Below are 24,410 nucleotides of genomic sequence, written 5' to 3'. Positions count from 1 at the left end.
AACAAACTTAGCCTAACGCTCTCAGCTGCTAAACTGGGGGACTTATGTGGCCCTTTAGACGTTGTTCCATCACCCCTGGCCATTGGCTGATGGGGATTGGAGGCCAGCAACTTCTGGGAGGCCAGGATTCCCCACGCTATTGGAGGAAGGCCCGTTCAGCCAAGCAATTCTCTTTGAACACAACAACCGCCCTTGCGAGGTAGGCTTGTGGATGATCCCCATCACTGCCATGTGCTGTTTGACCTCAGCGAAGGTCCGTTCAATCTCACAACCACCCTCTGAGGCTGAGATAGAAAGAACTGTCCCGAGCCAACTTCTGGACTTGTCTCGCCAGAGTGGTGCATGCTCTAGTTATCTCCCGCTTGGACTACTGCAATGCGCTCTACGTGGGGCTTCCTTTGAAAGCAACCCAGAAACTACAATTAATCCAGAAAGCGGCTGCTAGACTGGTGACTGGGAGCGGCCGCCGGGACCTCATAACACCGGTCTTGAAAGACCTACATTGGCTCCCAGTACGTTTCCGAGCACAATTCAAAGTGTTGGTGCTGACCTTTAAAGCCCTAAACGGCCTCGGTCCAGTATACCTGAAGGAGCGTCTCCACCTCCATCGTTCTGCCCGGACACTGAGGTCCAGTGCTGAGGGCCTTCTGGCGGTTCCCTCGCTGCGAGAAGCAAAGCTACGGGGAACCAGGCAGAGGGCCTTCTCGGTAGTGGCGCCCGCAGGCTCTCCTGGGCTCCCGAGCTGTGATTTAGCTGGCGACTCCTGCTTCGCAGGGTTGTTGTAGTAGATGTCCCTTGATTGAAGCCGAAATGAGGGACGTAGAGTACTCTGGATTCCTGCCCCTCTCTCGTTCTTTTTCTCTTGGGGGTTGCTTGAAGCCTCTCCGCCTGCCTTGCCTGTTCCAGCTGGTGAGTGGGCCGTAGGGACCCAGATGGAGGCAAGCACAGGGAACCGGGAGGGGGGGGAAACCTGTTTCATTCCTCGTGTCTGCAAACTGTCGTTCAGGAAATGGTGAGGGCGCAGGGAGGGAGGGAGGGAGGAATGAGAAGTGTGGATGGAACGGGTGAGGTGGAGATCCTTCCCCCTGTTTTTATTTTATCCCTGAGTCGGAGGAATCGGAAATGGACAGGGCGGCAGTGCCTGCTTTCCCCCCAAAAAAACTTCTTATGAGATGCGTTGCAAACCTCTTTTGCAGGAGGTTTGTGCAGAATACGGTTCTCAGCGGCCACTAGGCATGCTGGCTGTGGCCTCTTAGGTATAGTTGGTATAATTGACGCACAAATGTGTATTGGTGAAAAGGTTTTAACATGGGGTTTTTCCATGAGACCATGTTAAAAGGAAAAGCCCTGGGAAAATCCACTAACAGCAAGAAGAGCTGTCCCTGAACTTTTAACTGGTTGTTGTTCTCTAGCAAGTGAGCGAGTGATGTTGAATTAGGGCAGTGGTTCCCAACAGGTGGTCCGGGGACCCCCAGGGGTCCGCGAGCTATGCCAGAGGGGTCTGCAAGATGCTATTAGAATAAAATATATATTAAATATATTTCGTATGATAACAGATTTTTTGTTTTGGCCGCTTCCTGCATGAGCAGAGTCTAGCGCAAAACTAGAATTAGATAGAGGCAGTAGTTCTGCTGTATGCCGTTAGGTGGCACTTTACAAACACTACTGTTTTGCAAAGAGGCAGCGCACGCATTCTAACGCTCACCTCCCCAAGATGGTTTGCGCGCGTCGGCTTCATTTGTGCGCTACTGCGCAGGTACGCTGCCTTCTCCATTCCCCTCCCTCCTCCCTGGTGCGCGCTGCCTCTTTGCAAACAGTAGTGTTTGTAAACAAAGCAAGCATTTTCTTCCATGTGTTTCATTAAAAACAAATATAGGAATCGGCTCGACATGCGGTCGGATTTCAGAGTGAAAGTTTCAAGTTTGGAACCTAATATTTCAGAAATAATGGACTCAAAGGACAGATTTAACTCATCTCATTAAGAACTTAAAATTAAAACTAACTGTATACTGATGGAGTACTCTGTTGTAACTGTAAAAAACGTATAAATATAAAATATAAAAAGACTCTTAATTTGGCTCTCACTTTTTAATTTTAGGATTAGGAATTAATGGGGGTCCTTGTCACAATAGCGGCTCGATGAGGGGTCCTCGAGAAAATTTTGTTGGGAACCCCTGAATTAGGGGATTAAGGTTCTCAATTGCATATTGCCATTTTGAAAGGGAGACGTGTCCTTGGTAAATGAAGCTCTCCAAGTAAACAGCCTAAGGATGGGTGCAGGTTGTGGGGAGAGAGACAGACCTCTGCTTATAAGTCTGTTTGGATTTTTAAAAATATATTCGAAGATACTGAGCCCGTGCCCGACAGCTTAAGATACTGCATGAATATTTTTGGATGCATCATCGTTTGATGTTTCTGGTTTGTTTCGGAGAAAGCTCTGCAAGTAAAATGTTGAATAATATGTTTTTATGGGCCTGGACAATGTTTTCTTCCAAAGGGAGTCCTTTCTTACGCTTCCAGCCATTTCCAACGGTGCAATATGGATGTCTGCCACCATGCTCTGCCAAAGGGAGCATGCCTCTGACCACCCGTGGGGAGAGCTGATGTCATGCTCTGTTCCTGCTTGTGGGTTTTTGGGGCATGTGGTTGGCCACTGTGAGAGCAGAAGGGGTTCCCTTTGGCCTGACCTGGCAGCCAGGTTCTTCTGACGCTCTTAGGCTCGTGGACAGATCAGTGGCTACGGATCGCATTGGGCCTCTTCTCCCTCCATGGTTGGAGGCAGTGGTTGTTGCCATCTGTTGTTCTCAAAAGAGTGTCCCTCTGGCGGTGAAGTCAAAGCACTGGAGAATCGCAGCGGCTGCCGTGGCTGCAGAGACCGATAACATGCAACGGTTGCCTCCCGTGTTGTTTTTGCTGTGTTAGAAGCACCAAAGTGACCACCACGTGGTCCAAGCCTGGGCAGTTTGTTTGGAGGTCCCTGGCTGTCCAGATGACAAGACCCCCCCCCTCTCAGCCTCGCTCCAAAAGAAAGCAGAACAAGACCAGCTTGGCTGCAGGAGTTGCCGGAAGGAGGCACACAAGACGCCGTCCAACCGCCTTAGGGACTCCGGTCCAGATTTTTGTTGGGTTTATTCTTGAGCTGTTTCTTCTCCCAAAGATATCCTGCAAAGCAGCAGAGGTTTGGGATCAGAGTTTTCCCTCTCCTTCCCAGATGAACGAGCCCCAACTGCCCCTCAAGACAGTAATGGGTCTGAGTTGCCATTTGCTGGAAACCACAGTAAGGGGAAGAGTTTTGCTGCACTCACGTCCTGCTTTTGCAGCTTTCCAATGGGGCATCTGAGGGGCCACTTTGAGAACAGGCTGCTGGGCAGGATGAGCCCCCATTGGCCTGATCCAGAGGAAGGGCTCTTCTCGCATTGTTATGCACGTTGAGCAAGCTCAGCGGAACAAAACAAGGTGTGTTCACCTAGGATTCCTTTTGCCCGTCTTGGCTCCACTCCACATTCAGGATCTGTCCCTCTCTGCCTTGTCCTTTTGTGTCTCTTGGGGGAAGGAGTGGCTGGATTCTGTAGATTCCCGATCTCCGCACATATTTTTCCTCCTTTCCTCTCCGCTGAAGGCTAAAAATAATCACAAGAGCGAGATGATGTGTACGGATTTCACACACACACACACACACACACACACACACACACACACTGGCCTGCTCCTCTCCCTGTGTGGCTGCAGATGCAAACAAATAGTACTTACGATAAAAAAAACACCACCCGATCAACCAGCTTGTTTGACGCGCCGTTGCTCTGGGGCCCTATTAATTAGAATTAAAAATTTAAACCACTGTGCCTTGGGCGTCTCCGTGGTACAAAGGTTAAATGGAGGGGCCGTGTGCAATGAGTGCAGGCGAGCACAAGCGCTGCTGCTGCTGTTGTTGGCGAGTTCCAGGCCTCGCTCGTGATGTTAGCTGGGGGCAGCTAAGCACAGAGCCTCCCAGTGCAGAAGCAGTCTACCCCTGGTTGCCAGTTGGAGGAGGCAAATGGCAAGGAACGCTTTTCAAAAAGCGCCGGGGGAGACGGAATTCACATTTTACTGCTGTTTTTTCCCTGTTTCTTCTGGTTGATTCCCTTGGCTTTTGCAGAAGAGGTTGGGCATCAATGTTCCAGTGTTATGAGACAGGAAGAAAACCATTTGTCTGCTCTCTCCATGCCCAGGTCACCTCTTGCTTGCCTTTTCTCTAAACTAAGAAGTCACAGACCTCACCTGGAATACTGTGTCCAGTTCTGGGCACCACAGTTCAAGAAGGATACTGACAAGCTGGAATGTGTCCAGAGGAGGGCAACCAAAATGGTCAAAGGCCTGGAAACGATGCCTTATGAGGAACGGCTTAGGGAGCTGGGTATGTTTAGCCTGGAGAAGAGAAGGTTAAGGGGTGATATGATAGCCATGTTCAAATCTATAAAAGGATGTCATATAGAGAAGGGAGAAAGGTTGTTTTCTGCTGCTCCAGAGAAGCGGACACGGAGCAATGGATTCAAACTACAAGAGAGAAGATTCCACCTAAACATTAGGAAGAACTTCCTGACCGTAAGAGCTGTTCGGCAGTGGAATTTGCTGCCAAGGAGTGTGGTGGAGTCTCCTTCTTTGGAGGTCTTTAAGCGGAGGCTTGACAGGCATATGTCAAGAATGCTTTGATGGTGTTTCCTGCTTGGCAGGGGGTTGGACTGGATGGCCCTTGTGGTCTCTTCCAACTCTATGATTCTATGATTCAAACATAGCAACCTTTCTTCACAAGTCAGCTGCTCCACCGCCTTGATAATTTTGGTTGTCCGTTTCTGACTCCACATTATCCTTTTCGAGGGGATGCGACCAGAACTCTACACAGCATTCCAAACATGGTCGCACTACAGATCTGTATTGTGATATTGGCAATTTTATTTTGAACCTCTTTTCTTTTTTATTTATTTAACTTTGTTTGACAGTCAGCATTAAATCACACATCATCCCACATCACACCATAATATACTACAGAATACAACAACACACTATACACAACTATACAGTATATACATCACCAATCATTACTTTTATCTATTACTACTTTACAGAACAGAAAAAAGAGGAAAGAAAAGAAAGAAAATAAAAAGAAAATAAAGTTAACTTCCGATTAAACCCATCATACTATCACTTATTTTGATTGTTTTACACACAGCGGGTGGCGCTGTGGGTTAAACCACAGAGCCTAGGACTTGCTGATCAGAAGGTTGGCAGTTCGAATCCCCGAGACGGGGTGAGCTCCCGTTGCTCGGTCCCAGCTCCTGCCAACCTAGCAGTTCGAAAGCACGTCAAAGTGCAAGTAGATAAATAGGTACTGCTACAGCGGGAAGGAAAACGGCGTTTCCGTGTGCTGCTCTGGTTCGCCAGAAGCGGCTTTGTCATGCTGGCCACATGACCCGGAAGCTGTACGCCTGCTCCCTCGGCCAATAGAGCGAGATGAACGCCAGAGTTGGTCACGACTGGACCTTTACTTTTACTTTACTATCACTTATTTTGATTGTTTTACACACAGCATCATACTATTATTTTGTTATCCTAATTCTTATCCAAAGTACATGATTATTTATCACATTCGTCTTACAAGAATTAGTCAAAGGTCTGCCGGGAGATTTTTGTTGTTACAGTAATTTCTCAACCTACAGGCCACCAATCAAAACAAGATCAACAACATTGTCAATCTTTCACAGCAAACACTCAGCCCAGCTGAGGAATCCGTCCTTTCACGGGGACTATCATTCTGCCCTGCCAAATCCCAACACATGATTCAGTTCTGCGGGGACCTGGAAGCATTTTTCCGCCGTTTACGCCTGAAGGAGTATTTTCATCACACACAAGAACAAGACAAAGTAGAACAAACTACATCCCCACAACACAACACCTCTCAACTTACTGGGGAACAACCATCACCCTCCAAACGCATCAATGAACAGAACATTGACCACCAACTACCACCGAAAAGAAGTTACACAAAAAGGGACTCCACATGGACCCCTCCTGATGGACGCAATACCACACTAGATCTGTACATCGAATGCTTCCGCCACAGAATCCAAACGGATGTGACCAGAAAACACCATCGCTTACAACAAAATCTAAACCATGCTGAAAGGAGAGCCATAGAAAATCTCAGGAACAACCCAGACATTATAATTAAAGAGGCAGACAAGGGTGGAGCTGTCGTCATCATGAACAAAACTGATTACATCCAAGAGGCCCACAGACAACTTTCCAATACTGCCTTTTACATGAAATTGGACTCAGACCCCACACAAGCATACAAAAAAGAACTGAACAAGATTGTCAAGGAGCTACCCCTACACATCCAAGAACAGATCCTCACAAACACACCAGCGGAACCTCGGCCAGGAACTTTCTATCTTCTACCCAAAATACACAAACCAGGAAACCCAGGACGCCCCATCATCTCAGGTATTGGCACCATTACAGTGGGTGTTTCCGGCTATATGGACTCTGTTCTGAAACCATATGCTATCAGTGCTCCCAGCTACGTACGTGACACCACAGATTTTCTGAGGAAAATACAATATTTGAACAATCTTCCTAACAATACTATACTAGCCACTATGGATGTGGAATCTCTATATACCAACATCCCACACAATGATGGTTTACAAGCCATAAGGAACACCATTTCAGATAAAACCACAGCGGACTTTGCTACCAAACTCTGCCACTTTGTCCTTACCCACAACCACTTCAAATTTGGTGATGACCTGTTCCTCCAGATCAGCGGCACAGCCATGGGCACCCGCATGGCCCCACAGTATGCCAACATCTTCATGGCAGATTTAGAACAACGTTTCCTTAACTCCTACCCACTCAAACCTCTCCTGTACCTGCGATACATTGACGATATTTTTATTATCTGGACACATGGACAACAGACCCTGGAAACCTTCCACCAGACATTCAATGACTTTCACCCCACCATCAACCTAACAATGAACCAATCTATGCAAGAAATACATTTTTTGGACACTACTATAAAAATACAGGATGGACGTATAGACACCACCTTATACAGAAAACCAACTGACCGACAAACATATCTACATGCTTCTAGCTACCATCCCAAACATACCAAACAATCCATCGTATACAGCCAGGCCTTACGTTACAACCGCATCTGTTCCAACTCTACAGACAGAGAATCTCACCTAAGAGATCTACAGCAAACCTTTTTAGAACTAAAATATCCACCTGATGAAGTTAAACAACAGATCAACAGAGCCAGACAGATACCTGGAGAGAACCTGCTGCAAGACAGACCCAAAAAAGAAAATAACAGAACACCACTAGTCATCACATACAGCTCCCAAGCTAAAACAGTACAACGCATCATCAGAGATCTACAGCCTCTCCTGGACAATGACCGCTCCCTTTCTCAAGCTCTGGGAGGAAGACCTTTCATTGCCTACAGACAGCCACCCAATCTTAAACAACTCCTCACCCACAATAATACAACCACCAGACTTAACATGGACACTGGTACCAGAGCCTGCAATAAACCCAGATGCCAACTTTGCTGCCACATACACCCAGACAACACCATTACTGGCCCCAACAACATCCAACATACCATCTCAGGACTATTTAATTGCTCATCCTCTAACATTGTGTATGCCATCAAATGCCAACAGTGCCCTTCAGCTCTCTATATTGGACAAACAGGCCAAACCCTACGCCAAAGGATAAATGGACATAAATCTGACATCAGGAACCAGAAGACAGAAAAACCAGTAGGAGAACACTTCAATCTCCCAGGACATTCTATACAAGATCTCAAAGTAGCTGTCTTACTACAAAAGAATTTCAGAAATAGACTGAAAAGAGAAGTTGCTGAATTGCAACTTATCACCAAGCTCAAAACCATGGAGGGACCTGGTTTGAACAGAGATATCGGGTTCTTATCTCATTATACATGATAAGCGATCTTCAGCCATCCCAACCCTTGCTTTTTCATGCAAAACCATTTGCAGTCGTTTCCGGTCATCAACAGCTATCAGTCAGTCAATCACCCATTTCCACCACCCTTCTGAGTGATCCCCCCTCCCCATCCCCACCCCTCCCCACCCCTTCTCTACATAAGTGCCTGGAAACTTCTATTTCACTGTATCTGAAGAAGTGTGCATGCACACGAAAGCTCATACCAAAATAAAAACTTAGTTGGTCTTTAAGGTGCTACTGAAGGAATTTTAGTAATTTCTCAAGTAATCCTTAAATATTTCCCATTCTTTATGTACCTTCTGCGTCGGATATCCTCCGATTCTCCCTGTCATCATGGTCAACTGTAAATATTCTATCATTTGGACCTGCCATTCGATTATTGTAGGAGTCTTTTCGCTTTTCCAGTTCCTTGCTACCATATTTTAAAACCCTTTCCTAATGATTGCTAGCATGGAACTTGCCTTTTTTTTTTAACAGCTGCCTTGCCTTCCCACAGCTCACCTTGTGTTCTTAAACCCCTTAATCTCCCCACTTGATCCTGTACTTCTCCCTCCCACAGGAAATGCGACGAGGTGACAGGATTGCTGTGTGTGCTCTTGGTAAAAAATGTGCATGAAATTGGTGTGTGTGTGTTTGTGTGTGTTTATTTGGGTGGGGCAGAGAAGGGAGTTTGAGAGCCCTTAATGTGACAGCGGATGAAGTACATTTGGTGCATTCATGCGTATAAGCGTGCATTCTGCACATACATGTTCACGTGTTTGATACCACTGCACGCCCTCTCCATTTCAGGTTGCGCCTTCCTTACATACTGTGCCCGAGATTCGGCCATCAAAGCTCAGACAGCGCTACATGAACAGAAGACGCTCCCTGGGGTAAGTCTTGGCTGTTTGGAGTCGCTGCGGGTCCGCTCCAGAGGCTCCTTTATATGTGTCTCCTCAACAGAGGTGTATTTTGCTCAGAGAAGCGCAGTTTCACACCTTGCCTTGAAGTGAGAAATCAAATGTTAGTCTGTGCCTTCCAATAAGTGTGTGAATGCTTAAAGGGCCCGGGGGTGGGGGGGAATGTAGGAATGGATTTAGGCACTGGGAGAGGATATATTATTCAATTATCATCCTTCCTTGCACATGTGAGTGAAATCAGCAGAATACCATCCTTTGCAGCTTAAACTTGTTGGAAGCTAAGACAAGGTTAATTTAACCTTCTAGCAACAATAATCCAGGATTTCCCCTGGTATTTTCCCCTTTCTCCCCATTAAAAAGAACAACCCCCCCCCTCTTTCTCTCTCACACACACATACAGTGGTACTTCGGTTTATGAACACAATTGGTTCCGGAAGTCTGTTCATAAACTGAAGCGAACTTTCCCATTGAAAGTAATGGAAAGTGGATTAATCCGTTCCAGACGGTCCGCGGAGTACTTAAACTGAAGCGTTCATAAACTGAAGCGAACTTTCCCATTGAAAGTAATGGAAAGTGGATTAATCCGTTCCAGACGGGTCCGCAGAGTACTCAACCCGAAGCATGGGTGTAATTGGTTCCAGAAGTCTGTTCATAAACTGAAGCATTCATAAACTGAAGCGAACTTTCCCATTGAAAGTAATGGAAAGTGAATTAATCCGTTCCAGATAGGTCCGCAGCGTTCATAAACCAAAAATTCGTAAACCGAGGTGTTCATAAACCGAGGTTCCACTGTATACATATGCAGTGTTCTGTGAAGAAGGAAAATTAGTATTTACTTACATAATCAAGGCCTTGAAGCAGCAGTCATAGGAGCAAAATGAAGGCAGGTTTATAACTATCTAAGGTTGTTGTTGTTGTTGTTTAGTCGTTGTCCGACTCTTCATGACCCCATGGACCACAGCACGCCAGGCACTCCTGTCTTCCACTGCCTCCCGCAGTTTGGTCAGACTCATGTTCGTAGCTTCGAGTAACTATCTAATTATCTAAGTTACTATCTGGTTACTAATGTGCAAATCAAAGTTCAATATGGTGTCTGAGCTGCAAAGCTCAGGCATGCATGTGTGCTCAGCTTGGAGCATGATGAAGAAAGAGAGAGATACCCAAGCTGGAAGGAATTATGTGGTGTTATAGCTTCTGGCCAAGGCAGACAAAGGAAGAGTTTTCTGAAGCAAATTTTTACAGGAAAGCTCTGTAAAGCATGAATTGTTGGTTTGACTGCAATAATGTCCCACAGACCTGTGCCCGCACCCCGATGCTGTTGGACTCCAACTAGGAATCTGCCAGGGTTGAGCTGAAAGCTTCCAGTTTCTTGCTTAATTTCCAACCAGTGGCATATTTGTTCGAACACATATGAGGAAGAAAATCCGGTTTAGTTCACATCAGAACACACACCTCCATAGTTTGCAAACCGCTGTGCTTCCAAATTCACAGTTCTCTGAATTCTGTGACGCAGCGCTCCAAGTGAAATACATAATTGCATCTAAACTGCTTTAAGGGGAAAGAGGGTATTTTAAAAATGCATACGTTGTTGAAAACAACCTACAAAAATGCACAACATTAGAAGAAATTGCGTGCAAAAATAATGTGTGCATTAGGAGAAACACTTGACAAGTTTCCGTGAGGATTTGTTTTTTAAAATGTACAGTCATACCTTGGATCCCGAATGCCTCGGTACTCAGACGTTTTGGCTCCCAAACGCTGCAAATATGGAAGTGAGTGTTCCGTTTTGCGAACGTTGTTTGGAACCCGAAAGTCCGGCGTGGCTTCCGAATGGCTGCAGGAGCTTCCGGAAGCCAACCGGAAGCCGCGCTTTGGTTTCTGGATGTTTTGGAAGTTGAACGGATTCCATTTGACTTCCAAGGTATGACTGTATATCCATCACAAATGAATGCAGAAATGTGGCAAACTGAGGCCACATACTGAGGCTCTCTTACTTTGCTGTGCACACCAGAGAGATAGCGAGGAGGTCTTCACCCAATGCCCATGACTCCTTTGGTTTCCCAGCGCCAAACTCTGATTCGCAGAAGCTGTCCTCTGCGCATGTTCGATGGCTGCCTGAAATGGACACACCTCAACTTAACTGCAGCTTACATTTTCAAATCGGACGGAAGCCGCTTTGGGGGAAAGCATACCAGCCGAGAGTGTTTTCTCAAGAAGCCTATGGGCTGTGGCTAATGTCAAAACGCTGGATGCAGGGCAAGTGGAGAAGTGTATGCAGACCAAATTTAGGACTGGGGAGAAATGGAAATGGAAGGAAACAAAAAACAGGTTTGCCCTAAGCAGAGACATCACCTTGCCGACAAAGGTCCGTATAGTTAAAGCTATGGTTTTCCCAGTAGTGATGGATGGAAGTGAGAGATGGACCATAAAGAAGGCTGATCGCCAAAGAATGGATGCTTTTGAATTATGGTGCTGGAGGAGACTCTTGAGAGTCCCATGGACTGCAAGAAGATCAAACCTCTCCATTCTGAAGGAAATCATCCCTGAGTGCTCACTGGAAGGACAGATCGTGAAGCTGAGGCTCCAATACTTTGGCCACCTCATGAGAAGAGAAGACTCCCTGGAAAAGACCCTGATGTTGGGAAAGATGGAGGGCACAAGGAGAAGGGGACTACAGAGGACGAGATGGTTGGACAGTGTACTCGAAGCTACGAACATGAGTCTGACCAAACTGTGGGAGGCAGTGGAAGACAGGAGTGCCTGGCGTGCTCTGGTCCATGGGGTCACGAAGAGACGGACATGACTAAACAACAACAACAACAACAACAACAACAACAGTCAGGGATGACAAGAGTTGGGAGTCCAGCAACATCTGGCGGGAAATATATGAAGTCATACTATCCCCCTTCCTTCCTTCCTTCCTTCCTTCCTTTATTTCTATGTTGCTTTTCCACAAAATGAATCACGCTCAAAACATCTCACAGAAAGGGAAAGCAGGAATGCATCTCGAAACCCAAACAGTGCAAAAACAATTTCACAATAAAGCAGCAACACAATCTCAAATGCAAAACAACAAGATTCTAGGCAGAAGGTTCCAGGCAGTCACCTAGAGTCCTGGTTCCTTTGGAGATTTGAAGATGCAATGGAGGCTGTTGTAGCTTCTGAAGATCCTGAAGCTGAGGCTCCAATACTTTGGCCACCTCATGAGAAGAGAAGACTCCCTGGAAAAGACCCTGATGTTGGGAAAGATGGAGGGCACTAGGAGAAGGGGACGACAGAGGACAAGATGGTTGGACAGTGTTCTCGAAGCTACGAACATGAGTTTGACCAAACTGCGGGAGGCAGTGGAAGACAGGAGTGCCTGGCGTGCTCTGGTCCATGGGGTCACGAAGAGTCGGACACGACTAAACGACTAGACAACAACATAGGGCTTGTTCCCTGCAGCAGTAGAGTCCAAGGCATCTCTCTCAGCCAGCCCACCCAAAATGGATCCGATCCCAGTCTTTCTTCCCTTCTTCTTCCCAGCACACCTTGCTAAAAGCTCTCTTTTCCTCTGACTTCACACCCAGTTGACCTGTCAACTTTCTGTCTGCCCAGGACAAAAGATTCCTCTTAGATGGGCCATCAACACCTTTTGTCATGTTAACACCTGTATCCCAGGTGAGGCTCTGGCTTCAAAAAGGAAGCTTAGCCTGTATTTTTCCCCACTGGCCTGCATTCTTCCCTTCAATACTCCAAATAATCAAGATCCTACCATTTATTAGGTTTAGGGGGAGTACCCCCACAATCTATAACATACATAGACATTGAATCCAACCTGATAATAAGGCAGCTTTTCTGTATCTGTGATAGGTTTAAACAGCTTTATCCAATTGGAAATCAGAATGGCTGTTCCTTCAAAGAGAAAAGCTAGAGAGGTATCTAAATGTGGGCCTTTGCCCTGCGATTAGGGTTGCCAGACTCAATAGAGGACAGGACTTCTGTGCCTTTAATTGCTGTTATGTACTGAGCTGAATCCTAGAACAATAGGATTCAGAATCAGCGGGAGCTACCCAATCCAACTCCAGGTGGAAGTGAATCCTCAACCTGATTGGCCTGCTGGAGCAGCCAATCAGGCGGCTGGCAGAAGTGAATCTGCTACCTGATTGGCCTGTAGGAGCAGCCAATCAGGCTGCAGGCAGAAGTCAATCCACAATATAATTGGCCCACAGGTGTAGCCCTGAAGTAGCCAATCACGCAAGGCCCATTGTGTAAATAATGTATATAAGCAGACGGTTTGGGGAAAAGAGCCATTCGTCTTCTCTTCTCCTCCTTGATGACTATGAGCTGAATAAAGAGCATGAAATTCACTCTTGACTCCGAGTATATTTCACTGGCGACGAAGGTGGGATCCTGCTGAGCTGACCGCCACCACGCACTGCACCGCAGCACCGCCACCTGCTGCACCGCTGCATCGCACCGTGCATCCAGGCTTCAGCTCCAGGACCCAAGGAACCCAGAATGGCAATCGACAGCAGCTTCTCGCCATTCAAACCAGCATCAGGAGACTGGGAAGGGTACGCCGCCCGTTTCAACTTCCTCCTGCAAGCGAAAGAAGTCACCAACGATGCCATGAAGAGGGCAACATTCTTCAGCGTCTGTGGAGAGGAGACGTTTGAAATCGCCCGGGCTCTCCTTGCACCTAGGGATGTCGCTACCGTCTCTTACAAAACAATAATGGAACGGCTGAAGGAGCACTTCTCACCACAGCCCTCGGTGGTAGCTTGCCGAAATGCCTTCTACGCAAAGCGGCAAGCCCCGGGGGAAACCATAACTGGGTTTGTGACCTCCCTCCGCCAAGCCGCCCGGTTATGCAACTTCTCAGAATTGGAGAACATGCTTCGTGACCGCCTCGTCGGTGGCCTGAGGGACGAGATGTTGCAACGACGCCTCTACGCCAAAAAAGACCTCACGTTCCAGATTGCTCTGGAGGAAGCCCTGGCAACCGAAGCCGCCGAGAGGTCAACGCAAGAGGCACGACCGTCCCCGCCATCCCAACCGAGGGTCTACCACGAAGACCTCACCGACGAATCCGAATCTGACAGGGAGGAAGTACACCGAGTACAGCGGCGCACTCAAGCAGCACACACACCACAGCAGCCTCGACGAGAAGGAGGGAACTGTGCAAGCTGCGGGGAGAACCACGAGAGGAGGACCTGTCGTTTCCGCAACGCAGAGTGCAGGCAGTGCAGAAAATTGGGACACATCGCCCGGGTGTGTTGGGCTCGACTCACCCGTCGACAAGCATCAGATGACCGACCCAGGAGCCCCAGGTCACACGGCACCATGCACCAAGGCAATTCGACGGAGATCACGGACTACCAGGTATTCCAGTTGCCCCATCCCAGCACAGAGAAAATTTATATAGAGGTACAGATAGAGGGAGCCCCATGCCGCATGGAGCTGGACACGGGTTCAACTCTATCCATAATCTCGGCCCGAACATTAAGGGAACTGTGCCCTAATGGGGGTCCCAAACTAAGGCCGGCCCCATTCACCCTCCGGGACTTCCAGAAACGTAAGGTCCCTACTATGGGGGTGGGGACCTTCAGGGTGCAATATCGAGGGCGAAAGCAACAATTGGACTTGCTGGTAGTTAAGGGCCCCTACGTTAGCTTACTGGGACTGGCATGGTTTGGACCTCTGGGGCTAGCCGTTACCGGGGTGAACCGCACTAGCTTACAAGTGGACGTGGACGCCATATGCAAAGAGTTTCCAGGGGTTTTCGATGGGGCATTGGGACGATATACAGGACCCCCCATTGCCCTACAGCTAGACCCCGCTGTACGACCCATCAGGCACAAGGCCCGCCGGGTCCCGTTCGCCCTGAAACCCCGCATAGACGAGGAATTGGACCGGCTCGTGGAGCAAGGAGTGCTGGAGCCGGTGCCCAACGCCCCCTGGGAAACTCCAATTGTCACACCCGTCAAGCCTAACGGTTCGGTCCGCATCTGTGCAGACTACAAATGCACCATAAACAAGGCTCTCACGGCCCATGCATACCCAGTGCCAGTGGTCAGCCATGTCCTCGCCACCCTGGCTGGGTCAAAAATCTTTGGCAAACTGGACTTGGCCCAAGCGTATCAACAGTTGCCAGTGGACGAAGCCACAGCAGAGGCTCAGACGATTGTGACGCACAGAGGGGCATTCAGAGTTAAGCGGCTGCAATTTGGCGTTAGCGTGGCACCAGGCATATTCCAGAATCTAATGGACTCTCTCCTTAAAGGGATTCCTGGCGTCACCCCCTTCTTCGATGATGTACTGATCGCCGGGCCCACACCAGAGGAATTTGAGGACCACCTCCGCTCCGTCCTGCACCGTTTCCAGACGGCGGGCCTCAAGGTGAAGCGGGAAAAGTGTTTACTGGGAGTGCCGCAGGTGGACTTTCTGGGATTTAAGGTGGACGCAGAAGGGGTCCATCCAACCGGTGACAAGGTACGGGCCATTTGTGAGGCCCCAGCGCCCAAGAGCAAGCCCGAACTTCAATCATTCTTGGGACTATTGAACTTTTACCATGCCTTCCTTCCCCATAAGGCAGCGGTAGCGGAGCCCCTACACAGACTCCTAGATAAAAGGGCCCCTTGGGTGTGGGGCCAGCGACAAAGGGCCGCATTCCAGGCAGTCAAGGACTTGCTCGTCTCGAACTCGGTCTTAGCACACTTCGACGAGAGGCTGCCAGTGGTGCTGGCATGCGACGCCTCTCCCTATGGCATCGGCGCTGTCCTGGGACACCAACTCCCGGATGGAAGAGAGGTGCCGGTGGCATACTTCTCCCAGACGCTTGCTGCAGCCGAACGAAACTACTCACAGATTGACAAGGAGGGTCTGGCAATCGTGAAGGGCGTAAAAAAATTCCATGATTTCTTGTACGGGCGGCCCTTTACCATAGTGACTGACCACAAGCCGTTGCTTGGCCTGTTTGCTCCTGAGAAGCAGACCCCCCAAGTGTTGTCTCCACGTGTCCTCAGGTGGTCAATTTTCCTTGCCGGCTACCAGTATGCACTAATCCACCGCCCTGGGAAGGCGATGGGCCACGCAGACGCCCTCAGCAGGCTACCACTACCAGAAACAGGCCCCGACCCAGCACCTGCGCAAGAGGTTATGACCCTGGAGCTGCTTCCCGACCGACCCATTCAGGCACAAGAAGTTGCGCACCATTCCACAAAAGATAGGGTCATCTCCCGGGTCCTGGACTGGGTGTGGCGAGGATGGCCCAGCAGCAGCCCCGGGCCAGAATTCGCTGGCTACACAAACCGCAAACATGAACTGTCGGCCCACAAGGGGTGCCTGTTATGGGGAAGCAGGGTTGTTGTTCCCCAGCCCCTCCGCAAAAGGGTCCTCACAGCCCTACACGAGACACACCCAGGGGTAGGGAGGATGAAGGCCCTTGCCAGGAGTTATGTGTGGTGGCCGGGGATTGACAGAGAGATAGAGGCCTGGGTCCAACACTGCCAGACCTGCCAAGAATCCCGCCCGGATCCCCCAAGGGCCCCAGTCCAGCCCTGGGAGTCCGCCCGACATCCATGGTCACGCTTGCACGTAGACTTCGCTGGCCCCTTCCAGGGAAAAACATTCTTCATAGTGGTTGATTCCTACACCAAATGGCTGGAGGTCGCACTGGTACCATCCACTTCTACGGCGGCGGCCATCCGGGTACTACGTAAGCTGTTTGCGACCCACGGGCTCCCTGACACCCTCGTCTCGGACAATGGAACCGCATTCACGTCAGAGGAGTTCCAGACCTTCACAGCGCAGAACGCCATCCGCCACATCCGCTCAGCACCATTCCACCCTGCCACCAATGGCCAAGCGGAGCGCATGGTGCGGACCACCAAGGACAGCCTCCGCCGCATGACACAAGGGGACTGGGAATACCGCCTTGCCGCATTTCTTCTAGCACAGCACAGCACCCCAAGCACAACGACGGGCCGGAGCCCAGCTGAATTACTAATGGGCCGGCGCCTTGCAACTAGACTGGACCGACTTCACCCCGACAGAGCTCAGGATGAGGTAGTGGTGGGGAAAGGCAGGAACCCCCGGACATTTGTGGCCCAGGACCCAGTGTATGCAAAGAATTTTGGGGCAGGCCCAGCATGGGTACCCGCCACAGTCACCAAGGTGACCGGTCCCGTGTCGTACGAGGTACTAACGGAAGGGGGGCAATGTTGGCGCCGCCACTGCGACCAGCTACGGCGACGATTCCCAGGAGGAACCCGGGAGGAGAGCGGGACAGAGGGGTCCCAAGGGGACAGCAGGGCAGTGAGGCCTGTAGAGCGAGAGGGGTGGGCAGGGGAAGCAGAAGCAGTAGGCACAGAGGGGCGCCCCGAGGCTGGAAGGACACCGGAACCAGAGCTACAACCTAGGGGTTCAGTGGCGCCAGACCAGACAGCCCTGGCACAGCCAGCAGCCTCGGAACATGAGCCAGAACCAGAACCCCTGACCAAGGAACACCCCAGGCCACAACGCACACGGAGGCGGCCAGCAGACCTTGGGGACTACGAATGCAACTTCCCGGGCAGGACTGGAACTTAGAGGGGAGGGGTGTTATGTACTGAGCTGAATCCTAGAACAATAGGATTCAGAATCAGCGGGAGCTACCCAATCCAACTCCAGGTGGAAGTGAATCCTCAACCTGATTGGCCTGCTGGAGCAGCCAATCAGGCGGCTGGCAGAAGTGAATCTGCTACCTGATTGGCCTGTAGGAGCAGCCAATCAGGCTGCAGGCAGAAGTCAATCCACAATATAATTGGCCCACAGGTGTAGCCCTGAAGTAGCCAATCACGCAAGGCCCATTGTGTAAATAATGTATATAAGCAGACGGTTTGGGGAAAAGAGCCATTCGTCTTCTCTTCTCCTCCTTGATGACTATGAGCTGAATAAAGAGCATGAAATTCACTCTTGACTCCGAGTATATTTCAATTGCCCTGCTCTCTTTTGAGTCTGGAAACCTTAAAGAGAAACCCTTTGTTTAATTTCCAAGCAAAGGGTCCGCTGGTTTCTCAAAAGAGAGCAGGGCAATTAAAGGCACAGAAGTCCTGTACTCTATTGAGTCTGGCAACCCCTACCTGCGATGTTCTAAAGAGGGAAAGCGTAGATTTGCAGAAATTAATGATTATACCGTTTTCTTCCTGCCCACTCGCAGAAGAGCTAAGGGGCAGAATGTAGGACACCCACACACTTTGTTTTCACAACAACCCTGTGAGGTGTAATTAAGAGAGAGAGAGAGAGAGAGAGAGAGAGAGAGAGAGAGAGAGAGAGAGAGAGAGAGACTGGCCACACACACACACAAAACCCGCCTTGAGCCCCAGCTTGGGAGAAAGGTGGGACATTATACATTGTGAATGTGGGGTGGGGGGGTGGGGGAGCGGCGGATCGCACTCTGAAATATCAAAAAGCTGCCTGCTTCCCAAAACAAACCCACCTCCCCCCCCAACACCTCGAATCTCACACTTAGCGAGACATTTTAACTTCGCCTCTGTATGATTATGGCAGGCTGTTAATAACCCTCCTCAGCAATTGCTTTTCCAAGGCAGCAGCTGCCATCTCCAGCGCTCAGCTAAAGATAAATTCTGTAAGAGGAGAACGCCGACTGAGTTATATGAAGAGTTGGAGAGAATCTGGGCGATACCCTTGGCCTCCGGTATATACTGGCTATTTTGCCTTTTAGTTTGTTTTTCAAATGCCAGGGCTATGCCTTGCTTTGAGCTGACGAAGCTGTAGCTCAGCTGACCTTTCGCTTCCACCCCAAAAGTTGCGCCGCTCCTTAATATCCCGCGGCTGGCTGGTTTTCCTCCTCAGCAGTTGAAAGGTTAACTTTGACAAATGGCACCTTAACCCTAGGTTACGGTTGCCACAATGAAATGTCTAGGTACCTTTTTTTTTCCCAATGAAAGGGAAAAAAATCTCAAAGCAATTTTCAATACATTAAAACACCCGATTGAACAATCCAGAATAAAACAAAACTCAAGCTTCAAGGAAGGTATTTCAGAACCTTCTCTAAGTGACATTTGGCTTCCCCCTATTTGTTTGTTTGTTTGTTTGTTTGTTTGTTTACCTACTTAATTTATAGAGCTGCCCTATAGCAGAATGACTCTAGGAAGGCAGGGTGATGTAGTGGTTAGAGTGTCGGATGAGGACCTGGGAGATCAGGGTTCGAATTCCCGCTCCGTCATAAAGCTCACTGTGTGACCTTGGAGTCGCGGCCTCTTCACCTACCTTGCAGGGTCGTTGTAGAGATTAGCTGAGGAGGGGTGTGAACCATGTACTCCTTGGAGGGGAAAGGTGGGATATAAGCGCAACAAATAAACTCTTCTGCTTCCCGGTGTAAGAAAGCTGGAGGAGGGGCCAGCCAGGTGGATATGTCCGTTGCCAACCTGGCAACCAGAGATCTCCATGTGGTTGCTGTTGGGCCCCTGCCAGTTGCAAAACACACCTGGCTAATTTCAAACACTGCTTTGACATTGCAGAGCTCGGGGATGGCTGGTTCTGAAATGCAAGGGGGGCTTAGAGGGGGGTCACCTCCTCTCTCTCTCTCTCTCTCTCTCTCTCTCTCTCTCTCTCTCTCTCTCTCGTCTGCGTGTGTGTCTTTGTCTGTGCTGAAGTTCCCTGGAGCAAAACAGCCAGCCGTCCCACGCGTTTGACCTTTGACGCAGGCTTCCATTGCCACAGTTTCATCCTTGCAACAGCCCTGTGAGGCTGAGCGGGGGTGTGGCTGATCCAAAGGGCACCTAGTGAGCTTCATGGCGGAGTGGGAGGAGAGAAGAGCCGCAGCTTTGCATGCAGAAGGTCCCAGGTTCAATCCCTGGCGTTCCCACGTCTTCCGCCTGAAATCCCGGAAAGCTGCTGCCAGTCAGTGCGGGCGATACTGAGCTAGATAGTCTGACTCAATATAAGGCAGCTTCCAGGGTTTCATGGTTCCGAACCAGGCTCTGATTCAGAGCCATGAGGACTAGAATTTTGTTTAAAAATATTTAAAAAATTTATTTGTACTTTTCAAGTTTATACATTTCACTAATTTTACAATCATGTTAACATTTCAAAATTAGACTTCCTTCCCCCTCTTTCTACAGTTCCTTAAATTTGTTTTAAATATCTTCCGCATATCCAAATTAACTTTATTTGCTCTTTTATTCATCTTCTTTAAATAAACACTCTTATAAAACTGCAGGTTATTACAATAATCCTGCCAATGTTTTTATCTGTTTATAATTTATCTGTAAATATTCAATAAACCATTTCCATTCATATATATATATATATATATATATATATATATATATATATATATAATATTGATTTCTTATTTTTCTGGTAAGTTTCGCCATTTCTGCATAGTCCATAAACTTTTGTATCCATTCCTCCTTTGCTTCTTTCCACTTTTGGGCAAGTAACATGCTTGCTGCTGTAGAAGCGTATATCAATAAGTTTCTACAGTGGAACCTCGGTTTATGAACACCTCGGTTTACAAATTTTCGGTTTACGAACGCCGCGGACCCATCTGGAACGGATTAATTCACTTTCCATTACTTTCAATGGGAAAGTTTGCTTCAGTTTATGAACGCTTCAGTTTATGAACAGACTTCCGGAACCAATTACACCCATGCTTCGGGTTAAGTACGCTTCAGGTTTAGTACTCCATGGACCCTTCTGGAACGGATTAATCCACTTTCCATTACTTTCAATGGGAAAGTTCGCTTCAGTTTATGAACACTTCAGTTTATGAACAGACATCCGGAACCAATTGTGTTCATAAACCGAGGTATACAGTTTCGGTAGTTCTGTCCCTATAATTCCCAAAGGGAAAGCTTCTGTGATTGTTGTTTTTTACAAAGATTATTTTAAACATCCTTTTCATTTCATTATATATCATTTCCCAATAAGCTTTAACCTTACTACAAGACCAGTAGTAACATGAGGACTAGACTCTTGCTTTGGGTATGGGCTGTAGCTCAGCAGTAAAGCACTTCCTTTGCAGGCAGACAGGACTTGGGAAGGTCTGCCTGAAACCCTAGACTGCCTCTGACAGTCAGTGTTGACAGTACTGAGCTACGGTAGATGGGTCAATGGCCTGACTCAGGCAGACTCCTATGTACCCAGTCTAGAGTTGTAACACTTAGCTGTGATTCCTGCGTGGTAGAGGGTTGGTCTAGATGACCGTTGGGGGCCGCTTCCAACTCAACAATTCCCCAACAGAGGGATTCCCTTCCAGCTCATTCATGTGTGTGTGTGTGTGTGTGTGTGTGTGTGTGTTTAATTCTATTAGTGTTTACAGCGGTACCTCTGTTTTCGAGCGTCTCGGAAGCCGAACGTTTCGGTTTTCGAATGCTGAAAACCCAGAAGTAAATGCTTCCATTTTCTAACGCTTTTCGGAAGTCAAACGGCTTCCGCTGCATTTTTTCAGTTTTCTCAATTGAAATTGCCTACCGCCCTTTGCGCCTCGGTTGTTGAACGTTTCGGAAGTCGAACGGTCTTCTGGAATGGATTACGTACAGTGGAAACCGAGGTACCACTGTAATTGGTTTTTAACAATTGTGTTTTGGTCTATGTCTTTAGCTGTTCTTATTTTATCTGTAAGCTGCCTCGGGTCCCGCCATTTTGGATATTACTTTTGGATATTATTTTCTGCACATTTTATTTATGTGTAGATCGATCAATCGATAGATAGATTAGACAGACAGATTGCATGCTGCTTGCATGTTTCAGGCCCAGCAAGAGCTGGTTGCAAATCACCGCACTGGCACCCTCGGATGCCTGCCACCATCCCATTTCCCAATTAACCCCCATCTCCAGGGCCTTCCCCTGTGACATCACTGGGGGACGCCCCATGATGTCACGAGGGGCTGCCTTCAGGTCTCAGATTTGGTGCCCTGAAATCTCAGTGTCCTGACCTGGCAACCCTAAGAGGCATTTGTATGCATGCTTTATCCTAGAACGTGCCATTTCGTACCCATTGCCTGGCCAAAGAATGGACTGCAAAAATTTCAATGGTTGGCGGTCTTTCCTGCTGTATCGGGCCAATGGCCCATCTAGGCAGGGGCGTACCCAGGATCAAAACGAGGGGGGGAGCCATGGTTGTTCAGGGGCGGGGCCAAGGCATGGGAGGGGAGGAGCCACAAAGTGGGAATGTGGGCGGGGCTACAGGGCCAGCGGGCCCAACGACTTGGTGGCGGCGGCTGCAGCCACGAAATGAACCCCCTAAACTCTCTCATACGAAATTCCCCTGCTCTGAAGCAGGGCCGTCTCTAGGCCCAGGTCCGGTGGCGCAGGGCGCCAGGCCACCAGGGGCGCCACTACGCCCACTGAGAGGCGCAGCGGAGGCCGACCCAGGCACACCTCTCAGCTGTTCAGCGGCTTCAGGCCGCTTTCCGGAGGCTTCCCTAGTCGGGCCTGTGGTTTGGCCTTCTAGGGGGGGCAGCTGCCCCCCCTTGCCCCATGCTGGGTACGCCCATGCATCTAGGTCCTGCATCCTGTTTTCTCACAGTGACCAACCAGGTGCATGTGGGAGCAGGATTTGAGCACAACAGTTTTCTACCCTCCTGCGTTTTCCAGCAATGGGTACTTGGAAGCCCTGCTCCGTCCCTTGGTATACACGTCACATATGATTTTAGTCATTGTGAACTGGGTGGGTTTGCTGTTCAGCGTGAACAGAACCGGTTTTCTTCTCTCTCCCTCCCCCCCCCGCCATGTACTGGCGCATGCAGTCCCTCGCACCACCCATTAGGAGATGTGTGGGGCGGAGGGGTCCGCAGACCCCCACCACCACCACGTGGGAAGGGTCCACCCGTTGTGCTCATGGATGAAACAGGCACCACCCGGAAGTGCGAGGCCAGGGTCCCTGCCTAGGGCTGCCTTGCGTCCATATTTCCCCGGACATTGCCAGGATCTTAGCCAAGTCAATCGAAAACCTGTGTTCATTTGGCATCCTGAAGGAGCGTCTCCACCCCCATCGTTCTGCCCGGACACTGAGGTCCAGCACCGAGGGCCTTCTGACGGTTCCCTCGTTGCGAGAAGCCAAGTTGCAGGGAACCAGGCAGAGGGCCTTCTCGGTGGTGGCGCCTGCCCTGTGGAACGCCCTCCCAACAGATGTCAAAAAGGAAAACAACTACCAGACTTTTAGAAGACATCTGAAGGCAGCCCTGTTCAGGGAGGCTTTTAATGTTTAATTGTTTTATTTCATTTTTTCTGTTGTAAGCAGCCCAGAGTGGCTGGGGAAACCTAGCCAGATGGGCGGGGTATAAATAATAAATTATTATTATTATTATTATTATTATTATTATTATTATTATTATGTTTTTTTAAAAAAAACCACAATACAACCTTTTGGGTTGAGATTTTTCTTGCAAATAAATTGGAAGCTTTTGAGCTATTTCTGAGGGAAATTGACAAAAACGACGCAGCCGCCATGGGCCGCCGCACGCCCAGACATTTCGCCGATTGCAAAACACTGCGTCGATTTCCGCCCTGACACTGCTCGCGGCTGCAGCATTCCGGATATATCTGGGAAATTCTGGGTGTATGGCAACCCTAGGTTTTCCTAAAAATGAAAGCTCAACTTTTGGGGTGTCTTGGTTTTGACTGTTGGAAATACGGCGACCCTGTCTGCCGAGAGAGAGCTGACGGAGGAGAACCGCCCCCGTGGCTCTTAATTACAGACGAAGCGGGTCTCCACTAATTGAATGTTCTTTTGTTGTCCCAAGGAACGGGCGGCTGCTGCTTTGCGCTGTAATGAGAGGGCCTTTCTGCACCCAGGCTTCACCGGCTCCGTGTAGGCCTTAATTAACTCCACGGTTCCCATGGCAACGTCTCCCGATGCTGCTGGATTCCTCTCCAGCCGGAGCTGGTGGAGCATCTCTTTCGGAGCCCCACAAACCTACAGGGTGCTATGGGGCTGGAGGGGCAGGAGGAGAGAAACTCGCTCGGCACGTGGGCTTGCAATGGTCTGTTTGGACCACAGAGGATGATTCGACATCCCGTTTGAGCTGCTCTCGGTCCTTGCCTTGCCCAAAGTCAGCACCGCGGGGCAGGGCACCGACTTGTTTTCTTCTGCATGCTGGCATAGCGCTGCCATCTTCACTAAGGCTGTGTTGGGGGCGGGTTGCGTTCTGCCGTTGTAGGGCACCCCCGCGGTGTGGTTTTGCACGTCCAGCCCAAACATGGGGAAGGCTGCATTTTTCGTTGTAGCTGCCATAGGGTCGGCGTTGTGCACTAAGCCGGAACGCCAGGCAACGGCTGTGTTTTGCGGTTGCGGCCCACACGCATTTCCCGTCCTAGCGGGTTTGTGCACAAAGACAGAGGCCCGAGCTTTGTATGTGCGATGCACATCCTTTTGCTGTCACAGTGCTTTCTCGTGGGAAGTTGGCAGCATTTAGTGCTTGCCAAGCATATGCTTGAGTTCATGTGCTGCCGTAGTGCCGGTTTGTGCTTTAACACTGCACACAGGCAGTGAATCATAGA

General features: G+C 49.2%; 1 protein-coding gene and 1 long non-coding RNA gene across 2 annotated transcripts in view; one reads left to right on the top strand and one right to left on the bottom strand.

Annotated features, from left to right (window-relative positions):
* The window catches only part of CELF5 (CUGBP Elav-like family member 5), a 75,625-nt gene that overhangs the window by 11,246 nt on the left and 39,969 nt on the right, over positions 1-24,410 (top strand). Inside the window, exon 2 of the mRNA XM_035119376.2 lies at positions 8,809-8,891. Coding sequence (XP_034975267.1) covers positions 8,809-8,891 — 83 coding nt within the window. The remainder of the gene's footprint in view (positions 1-8,808; positions 8,892-24,410) is intronic.
* LOC118087074 (uncharacterized) lies at positions 1,029-10,023 on the bottom strand. Its single transcript, XR_004692797.2, has 3 exons — positions 9,759-10,023; positions 8,766-9,001; positions 1,029-3,620 (listed from the first exon to the last, which is right to left on the bottom strand). It is a non-coding gene; the product is annotated as an uncharacterized LOC118087074 (long non-coding RNA).

The sequence above is a fragment of the Zootoca vivipara genome, chromosome 6, assembly GCF_963506605.1.
Source record: "Zootoca vivipara chromosome 6, rZooViv1.1, whole genome shotgun sequence".
In the NCBI taxonomy this organism is placed as follows: Eukaryota; Metazoa; Chordata; class Lepidosauria; order Squamata; family Lacertidae; genus Zootoca; species Zootoca vivipara.
This window is presented reverse-complemented; position numbering and strand designations above follow the sequence as displayed.